Here is a 10,969-nt window from a genome sequence, read left to right as displayed (position 1 = left end):
CACAGAGAATATACTATGAGGAGTTAATAAAAAATCATAAGTCGAATGGAAAAACGGAAAACATGCACCATGAAGAAACATAAAATAATGAAAAGACGAACAAAGGTCTAAAAAAACACAAATGCAAGATTGGAAGAATGAAACCAATTAAAAAACAAATATTAGGGTGAACTAAGGTTGTGTTAGTAATCGAAAGTAAAAATAATTTGATAGTATTTCAACATGAATATCAGATGGTATTAAATTTCACAGTTTTTATTTTTTGTGGAACTTTCAGAACAAAAATCAAGAACTTAAAAGTTCCACATACCGCATAATCTTATTTTTTTAGGTTTATGACAACAACCAGCTGACGAGCAGGCAAAGATGGATGCCGAAGTGATTGACAAAAATAACTCACATGACCTGTAAGACCAGATTATCCAAAACCAATTTACAAGAACAAATGATATTTGATAAAATATGTTTAATATATATTAGGAAAACATGTTTATTTTTACATCATCCTTATTGAGTTCTGATGTTTCCATGCTTTCTTATCGGGATCAATCCATCTTTGTACATACACAGTCGTGTCCTTTTAGGTCAATTTGGGTGACCCAAGGACAACAAACACATACATAGGCCAGTGGAGAAGTAATGTGGATGTTATTACAGTCGGTAAAAACCTGTGCACCATTGACTATACCAACTCTGAAAAACAATGATATGCGATTTTGTTCATTGTATGAAATGTAAATTGGACACACCAAGCATGTAAATACATTTATTGGAATAGCTGTAATGTTTTTCATACGTGTCGTCGTCAATCGTTTCTTAAGCTATCACAAAGTAAATTTTACGTCCAAGTAAAAGAAAAACTTATTCGTTGATAAACCTTTTTTTTATTTTTATAATATTGTAGTTACAAGGATTTTCAATTGAATTAATAAATGAATGCTTCTTTTTGTCACTTTATAGGATTTGTAAAAACGTTGCCCATGCACACATTTTGAGAATGAAGCGCTTCCGCGATTCATGCAAAATGAACTTCGGTCAACGCTTTTACACCCAAAAGAGCATTCAATTCCAAAATCTATTGAATCTGGAACTATTCATATCAGATGATAATCAAGAATGCATGCTGTTTAAGACCACTAGAATAACATCTTTGTAATCACACCAAGAACAAACGTAATATCGAATGTATGTATACCTACATCCCTGGAATTTGAAAAAAAAAGTCTTGATAATTATATAAGATTTTATATAAAAGGGCGTCGGATCATTAAAAGAAATTTTATTGTACACATATATATGTATAGAAAGTGTGCATCACAACCACATTTAAGAGGGAAAAAATAGATACAAATGTCAATAATGGTTTTGGATTGCAGTTCGATATTGAATCGAGTATTATCAATAAATGCCGATAAAGATCTTGAATGTAATACAAACCAAAAACCGAACAACGCTTATATAATTTTAAAATATGGAAGTTTGCCTAGAACTTTTGCATCAAAATTGATTTCGACGTTAAGTATGTTCGTTAACCCTTCTATTTTACTTCAACACCGGTGTGAGCACCAAACTGTTTTCACATTTTTCCAAATCAAAATCTGTTTTAAACTGGTTTTATACTACTAAAGAATGTTTACATTTCATGCTTTTGACGGTGTGTCAGATATCTGAAAATGTTTTTAGTATTTTAGTAATATATGTTAAAATAATTTGATTTGATAATTATTCTTACTGCGAGCATATCTTCAGATAATTGCATGATGCTCCCGAGTCGACCCCATACTTTCTCTTTGGTGCTTGTCCTTTACAATCATTGCCCAGAATTCCAAGAGATCTTTTTACTCGAGTTCCTTCTATAAAAATGTTTAAGCTCTTTTAATTTTAGAAACAAACATATAAATATACATCAATAATACTAAAAAAACGAACCGACTGACTATATTGAAACAAAGAAAGCCTCTTCGTGAAAGTTGTATATTAATTTATCTGAAATAGAATGTATTTGTATTTGTTTCTGTTTATCCTAACATGCATGCAAATTCTTCGCTGTTAGCACATGCACATGCTATTAACTTCTGAATGTCGATTTCTCTTTCAACATTAGAACATTCTATATTGTCCCAAATTTTCATACTAGATCATCGGATACAACGAAGTATCAACTTGTGTGTAGCTTTAATTGATAATAATAAGCGTTTCTGCTCTCGATGTTTGTTGTTAGAGTTTAGTAGTTGTGTTAAACTTGTTCGCATTCGTCAGTGTTTAATTGATGATTACTAGTATTAGTGCACCTATTTTTGCCTTCGTTCTTACGCAAAAAGTATGTTGTTGTCACGTACCGTCTGTTCAATTTATGACCGAAGACAAACATGCACGATATCGATGAATGTGAGAGGAAGAGAAAAACCAAAAGCACGCATTTTTCTTTTATATCAAGGGCTCTTTTAATTATATGCCTTTTAATACCAGGTTTGATACAGTCAAAAGTAAAATCACAAAAATACTGAACTTCGAGGAAAATTCAAAACGGAAAGTCACTATTTATTTTATCCATGCTTTCCAACGAGTAAATGCAGAACATGTTGTTATATCAAGTATCCATTACTGTATGTTTTTGTTGCCGTCCAACTATCATATATCTTGCGGCTCTTTTTATGTTTACAAAGTCTACCTCGTATTATATGGCAGGTCTAATGAACCAATTTGAATGACATGACCAACACCACGGATGTCACTTGATGGGCAAGAACTGTTTATCCTCCCGTAGCACCTAGATTCAATACCAAATTTGATTTTTTAGAATCTTGTTGGGGTATTTTTTCAACGTTTTTCTTATTTTCTATTTTTTTTTTAATACGATGGTCATTTGAATAATGATATTATTTTATACAATGGTTTAATCATTCAATATTAAAATACCATAACTGATGTCGTAGTTTACTTTTATTTAAAATCTAAATAAAAGTGAACTACGACGTCAGTTATTGTCATACTTTATCCGGCTTATTTTAAGATTGAATGAATAAACCATTGTATTAAATATTCTCATTATTCAAATGACCATCTAAAGCGTCTGTCATTATCGAGCTTGCGAGTATTACTTTCTAGTATACTATTTAGCAAAGCGAATATCGCTACCACATATTAGTAATCATAGTATATAAAAACAAATTCAAAAACTGATAATCTAAAGGCAAGCTATATTGAACACTATATTATAATTTTAGTTGACACAATTCATTGGACCTTTTTTTTAAATATTACCTGAAGATTTGACGATTTTAAGAACCTCGGCGCCTTGTGGAATCTTTGTTTCCTGGTACAATGGAAAGCCAAATCCTTCAAAAAACTGCTTTAAATTTTCTCCAAGTGTTACTGTATCAATAATTTCACCAGAGAGATAATAAAGTTCTTCGATGACTGTAGAGTTTGAGCTTGTTATACTGTTTACTCCTTTGTTCTATTGTAACAAAAACAAAACTCAGATTTACAAGTTGAAAGAACATAATTTAAATGAAGTAAATCTGAGTCAGTCATTTGGATTCTCAAGTAACTTAAATCCAATTGACATTCGTTTGTAGAAGAAGAATATAGTCCGCCAATAACCATTGTGAATTTCACAACTATATGTTAATCAATTTTATTGCATAACTAATTTATTAATGCAGCATAAATCGAAATTGCATTACTTTCATAATTGAAATTTCTCGATTAGAGGTATAAATTTAAAATGCTAAAGGAGGAATTTTGAGTGATAAACGATCAGTTTTAACATAAAAGCATATTATATGGTATACATGATGAAAGCATATTATATGGTAAACATAATGAAAGCATATTATATGGTATACATGATGAAAGCATATTATAAGGTATACATGATGAAATCATATTATATGGTATACATGATGAGAATAAAATTGATCTAGAGTCTCAAAGGAACCTGATCACCTGATATTTTTGTTTACAGTTGATGCATGATTCAATTAACCTATTGTCATATTTGCTTGATCCAAGTGTTTTGGTTTGAAAGTTATAAGCCAAAAAACTGCATGTCACCCCTTTGTTATATTTTTTATCCAGGGCGGCCATCTTGGTTTATCGGACATATTTTTTAAACAATATACACTAATGATGATGTTGGACAAGATGGGTTAAATTTGGACCAGCAGTTTTATTTTGAAATATTAAAAAAAAATGAAGTATGACTTTATAGGGCAACAACTCCTTAATGGGTTATTTGACAATTTTGATAATTTAACTTATTTGTAGATCTTTCTTTGCTGAATACTATTGCTTTTTACAGCTTATCTGAATTAATAATGATTTTCAAGATAATAACCAAAAATACGAAATTTTTATAAAATATAAAATTCAGGGGCAGCAATCCAATACGGGTTGTCTGATTCATCAGGGCAAATAGATGATAATCATTTTACTCCATATCAGATTTTCTCTGAAGGCTTTAGTGTCAGAGATGTGAGCCTAAAACTGCCATCACCCTTATGTTCTATTTTTAAACATGTAGGCCTATTGGTAAGAATAGTGGTCATCGGACACAATTTTCAAATTAAACACGAGTGATGATTGTGACCAAGTTTTGTTAAATTTGGAAGAGTAATTTTAGAGGAGAAGATTTTGTAAAAGTTTACGGACGACGGACGTCAAGTGAAAAATAAACCACAATATATCAGTATCATTTTGTTCGTACAACAGAACAAATTTTTCATTACACACAATATTTTAATGATTAGATATCTATTTCGAAAAAGAGTTATTGAAGACTTTTGTATCAATCCAGGAAAAGGAATAAAGCAGGATAGTCCATACATACCCAGCTACGAATGAACGCCTCTGTCAGTTGACCAGCATCTACAGCAATCTGTCTATCAATGTCTCGTAGTCTACATTCGCGGAGAGATGGAAGGCATGTAATTTGCTTACCCTGATAAAGAAAACACATTTAATTACTCTTACTAATCTTGACTATTATTTTGAAAGGAAAGATTTTTTTACATTATTATGTCAAAAGCTTTAGTGATTTGATAACTAGATCGACGACTTTATATTCAAGCAAGCTTTAAGTCCTTTTAATTAAATATATGAATATAGTTAAAAAAAATATATACAAGTATTACTATGTTGAAGTCTTCACTCGACAGACTTACGATAAAATAAATAGCCTTAAAATTTTGTATTCCAATATTTTACCAAAATATGTTCAGATAATCGATTAAATTTTCATCAAAAATGTCAAAGCAAGTCACGGTTTGACAGATGTAAGAAACTTTATTCGTGACGTCAAGGAATTGGTTTATACATGGTTACGCGTAATGGTGGCCATTAATACAACAATAAAACAATACTAAACAAACAATCATTTTACGAATTTCTAACGTTATTCAGTTTTTGTATGCAATCATTATATGTAAAATTCTACTGAAACATTTTCAAAAAGATAAATAATATTGAAAGTTTCATTGCTGAGTATATAGTCAAGCTAGCGCTATTGTGTATACATTGTAGACAGTTATCCTTTGTTGAAGCAATAATTTCTTTTCGTTGTTTTTAGTGTTATTTTTATCTTCTTGACATAATTGTATTGTATTCGAATCTTTTTTTTAGATTAATTATAATCGTATTTGTAAAAAACCAACCTTTTGGAAGTCTTGCATCCTGTAAGATTCAAGAATATCATTGTGTGCCGGAACGTGAATCTTTACTACATTCTTTTCAAGATTTGTTTCTATGTTTTCCAAAAACCTTGCTTTACCTTCACTTATATGATAATCAAATTTCTAAAGCAAAATATAAAATTGAAGCAATGTGATTAAGAAACGGTACATGATTTATTATTTTGACCTACATAAACTTGATCATGAATGTTACACTAACTTTGTTGAGTAAAAAAACTGCGTATTAAATGTTTTGGAATGACAGTTTTACACATATATAGTAGGATGATTTAATGATATATTTTTTTATTTCCTTTACTGAACGACAAATCCTTTCCTTAATCTATTATTTCTTGTACAAGTTTTTATCTTACTGTACTGTTCGTTTGGTTTCTATTATACGTGTAAGCATGTTTTGATGACCAGGATCTGTTTACCCTCCTGATATCGTCCTTAGTTTTGTGTGGGTTTTTTTTTTTTGCTCGGTGTTCTTTGTGGTGTTTGTGTTTTATTGTTTTCTGATTATCTTTTTGATTTTTTAGCTATGGCGCTGTCAGATTATTTCTACTTATGATTTTGAATGTACATCTGGTATATTTCGCCTGTCTTTTGATAAAGTATTGTGTCGTAATATTTACTTGCATATGTTTCTTTTGAAATAGAAGATAAATCTATATAGACTAACATAGAGCAATAATTTATTTTAATGACACCTCAAGCTTTGTCTTATTTATTATTCATATACAGACAATATATATATATGTTAGAATTAAATATCAACAAGATCAAGCAATATACCAAATTCAAGTTCCTTTTCTAGCAAACCTTACAGTAATTTTAAGTCTGATTAATTGTTGAATATGTCTTTGATAAAAAAGTTCATACCATTTCATAAGCTGCAACAGCAGACAAGAATAAAACACAAAGTGGTAAACCTAACATTGTCACAAATTTATCTACAAAAGAAAAAAGAAAACACAAAATAAAACTTTTTACAGTTAGCCTTTAGATTGAAATAGTGTGCAAAATTAAAAACAAACTTCTCGTGAGATTTTGATAATGTATGGGAGACAATGACCGAAAATCATAGCCAATCAAAAAAACTTTATTGTTGTTAAACCTGCACGGATAGCCTATACTATTCACCTAAAGTAAACACGTTTTGTTTTAAAGCAAGAGGTATAACAAATGACACAAATTTGTAAGACCTAGCAACAAAGATAAGTAAACAAAAAAATACATGATGACTACAATCACACATAAGAAATGGATGTCCGATGTCACTAGTTTACTGAGCGTGGATGCATTCTACTTTTTTTCAAATACTCACTGAGTAGTAGCATGCGTATATACTATATTATTGACCAATGTGTTATTTTTCTGCAAACAAACTCAATTCGTGTACCTTTAAACCATGAATAGGTAGGTTTATATTACATTAGTCATAATCTTTTTTTACCAGTCCTATCGGATGTGACGCTTTCATTATATTCAAAGAGAAGCACACACAACTGAACATCAAAACCATATAACCAAATTTTAATTTTGATTATCACTTTTTATGATAATAACGTTCCATACATGACCAAAGCAACGTTTTGAAAAGTTATGAAACACTGTGTAGAAATGAAAACACAATAAAAAAAAATACCATTCAAATTCAAATGATACCCCTTTCAAGAAGCTTTATTTCGCGTAACGATTTACGATATACATGTAAATACTTTCAACTTAGTTTAAAAATATAGCAGCCATCCGGAATTGACAGAGAGAGACAGTGACAATACGACTTTGATTTTATTGTGTATTGCAAAATGTTCCATTTAGCAATTTTCCACAAACCACCAGAAAAATAAAACAAATATAATAACTGTGCGTTACCCATTTACAACGTATACCCACGAAAACGGTGTGTTATCAGTTAATTAAAATTTTGATGCTGGAATTGCACATCTTTTGAAAACCTTGTATTTTTTAAGATCGTCTCGTGCATATATTTACATTTTCATATTGAATCACTTACCTTAGCAACTGTTGTCACGTTGATGCGACTAGAAGGGGAACGGCATATTTTATACATTTTTTTCACGTGCAAAGGTTAATTTCCAAATAAGGTAATAGATACTGAAAAAAAATATGATCCAATGATGTATAAAATTTTGATAGTGGGATTTTCCCTAATAACTTTACAGTATAATCGAAATGATAAAAAAAAAACGATCAGAGAATAAGACGATGTTTATCCAGTATTGGTTTCTAGGTTTTCAGACATGTCATATGGACTCCAGTTCATATAGTTTATCTTATGAACGGGATGAATAGGGGTTCTACTGATAACCATCAAGTCATCTAAGCTATGTTTTAAGAATCATTGTTATATGATGACCATCAAACCTTTGGGTCGTGTACCAACTACACTTGACATAATTTAATAATCTCATGTTTTAAACTTTGAAATTATTCAGTACATTAACCGACATAGTAATACTATGTACTATGTACAGAACTTAACCAAAGTGCAAATAATGGTTTTACAAATGAACATTACTTATTATAGGGTAAACTCATAAATCGAAACTAAACTGACAAAGACAGGGCTAAAACAGAGAATGACAAAACAGACAAATAATACTACACAAGACACAACTTAGAAAACTAAAGTCACCTGCATGTTGTCCATGTTATTAAAAACTCGGTCAATAACTTTATTCGGTAGATCACATCGTGAAAAGGGAATAAAATTGTAGTTATGACTTAAGGAGGCTCGCGGGTAGAAGATTTTCAGAAAAAGAAAAAAAAAAATATTTTTTGTTATAAATTTTATGTATTACCTTTAGTAGTTGTTACTTTATCATATGGTACAAAAATCATTCGAAAAAATTAATTCGTGTTGGCCTAAGGTGACTTTTAAAATGTAGATATCAATGTACAAGCTCCCAATTTTCTCCCTTTGGTGCAAACATGCCTTTTTTTTTGGTATTAAAATTGAAATATCTTTTTTAACTCATCGGTGACCTATTTTTTTTATTGTTGTTTTCGAATAAGCTGAATAATTGTAAAATTTAAGCAATTTCTGTAATTTAATTCTTTTTTTATTTCGACATTATCGCTTTTTCTCCTATTAGTTCAACAGAAAAAAGGACATTAACAACATTCTATCGAATGCAGATTTGAGCGTAAATGAACGGTGACCCCATTTTTTTATTTCATTTTTCTATTCAGAATAAGATAAAGTTCGTTCATAGAGAAAACAAAATATCGAAATCCTTTATTAAATTTAAAAAAAATGATTTAGACCCGCGAGCCCCCTTAAGGAACATATCCTTTCACATAAGGGGTATATACACATCAATATGTACCCCTTCTGGTCTGCTTGTTTATCCACATTGATAGAGATGAATTCGCATAAACCTTATTAAAGTGAGGGGTTGTATATTCTCTCATCTCAGGTTTAAATTATACTGATGGTGGCGAGTCGTTCAATAATCATCAATACGGCAAATTGACGACTTTAAAATATGATATAAAACAATTAAACGTAAACTAACCAAAAAAAATGAACACATCAAACGAAGGAAACAACTTTTATATTCCTGACTTGGAACAGGCATTTCCTTTATGTAGCAAATAGTGGCTAATATATGATATTAAAGCCAGCTTAACCCCTCACTTGTTTGAAAGCATATGACGTCAATATCATGACAACACTTCAATTTGTCAGCGAAACAAACAGAAATAATGAATAAAAAAAATGGGATACAGCAGTCAACATTGCATTATTATATGGATAACTATTAAATCAAACCAGCATGACAAAAAGGAAAACAAAATGTTATATTGAAGAAGAATTCATACAAAACCTTCTGAAAAAAATAAGTTACCTTATTTTCTTATTCTGCAAATGTTCTTTCAAGGTTCCTGCATTAATTATGAGTTGGTAAATGTATGACTTAGATGAAGGTTAGTTGCTGTTATTTTGTGATTATTTATAATTGTTAAACTAAAATCGTTTTATTTTCAACAGCCCAGTAGTCCTTCTGCAATGACATGAATATCAAATATGGTTTGTAGATAGATGTTTTGGTGTTCTGTTAAATTGTTCCTTTTAAAATTGTTACACGATAATGACTGCTGTACCCATATTTTGACTATTTTTTATTATGTCCGTTTATTTCACACATCATTGTAAACTTAACGGAATTTGATGAGACTGTCATCGAAGTGAAAGGGTTAGCGCTATAAAACCAGGTTTAATCCACCATTTTCTATATTTGAAAATGCCTGTACTTAGTCAAGAATATGACAGTTCTTGTCCATTCGTTTTTTATGTTTTTTATTATTTGATTTTACATTGTGATTATGAACTTTTCGATTATATTTTCCTCTAAGTTCAGTATGTTTGTGATTTTACTTTTTTTTGATATCATGGTCATTTTTATAAATTTACTGTTTGTTAAAAAAATTTATTCGAATACGAAGGACTTTATTATCCAAGACATGAATCACATTAGCCGTATTTGACACAACTTTTTGGAATTTTGGGTACAGAGTGCTCTTCAACTTCAGACTTGTTTGGCTTTCTTACACCTTGAACTTTTTACATCAATTTTTCAATGCGACTGCCAGCGGAATTTTAGTCCCCGAGGGTATATCCAGCCCAGTAGTCAGCACTTCGATGTTGAAATGAATATCAAGTATATGGTCATTTCTATAAATAAGCTGTTTGCTTAAGTATGAATTACTAGAAATACTAAGGATGTATTTATCCCATGCATAGATCATCGTAGGGCACAAGTTGTTGGGGTCCTGAATGAGCGTCAACGTTAATTTTGTTTGGCTTTCTAACTATTTTGATCTAAGAGTCCCTGATGAGTCTTATGAAGAAGAAACGCGCGTGTAGCGCATCAAATTATAAGGCTGATACCTTTGATAACTTTTTGTCGAAAATGCTGGTAGCGATATGCCAAATTTTGATTAAAACACAATGTTGCCTGCTGTGTCCTTTTTTAACAGTTTTAGATATTCTGTAGTATGTTTGATTTGTTCACACATCGTTGTCAATATAGTGAAATTTTTATGCGACTGTCATGCAAGTGAGAGGTTTAGCTGTCCATCAAACCAGATGTTATCCACCATTTTCTAAAAAAAGAAAGTGCCCGAACCAGGTCAGGAATATGTTGCTTGTTATCCATTCGTTTTATGTGTTTCAGCTTTTGATTTCGACCTTTGATAAGGGACATTCCGTTTTGAATATTCCTCTTCGGTATTTTTTAGTGTTTTGTTTTGTCAAATTT

General features: G+C 30.6%; 1 protein-coding gene across 1 annotated transcript; it reads right to left on the bottom strand.

The window, feature by feature from the left end:
- Nucleotides 1–451: 451 nt before the first annotated feature.
- LOC134705366 (uncharacterized) lies at nt 452–7,825 on the bottom strand. The gene is made up of 7 exons (XM_063564111.1): nt 7,699–7,825; nt 6,561–6,631; nt 5,658–5,798; nt 4,835–4,945; nt 3,265–3,460; nt 1,733–1,853; nt 452–693 (listed from the first exon to the last, which is right to left on the bottom strand). Exons 2-7 carry the CDS (start codon nt 6,615–6,617, stop codon nt 546–548), a joined length of 774 nt encoding a protein of 257 aa, XP_063420181.1. The 5' UTR covers nt 6,618–6,631; nt 7,699–7,825; the 3' UTR covers nt 452–545.
- Nucleotides 7,826–10,969: the final 3,144 nt, after the last annotated feature.

This window comes from Mytilus trossulus, chromosome 2 (genome assembly GCF_036588685.1).
Source record: "Mytilus trossulus isolate FHL-02 chromosome 2, PNRI_Mtr1.1.1.hap1, whole genome shotgun sequence".
In the NCBI taxonomy this organism is placed as follows: domain Eukaryota; kingdom Metazoa; phylum Mollusca; class Bivalvia; order Mytilida; family Mytilidae; genus Mytilus; species Mytilus trossulus.
This window is presented reverse-complemented; position numbering and strand designations above follow the sequence as displayed.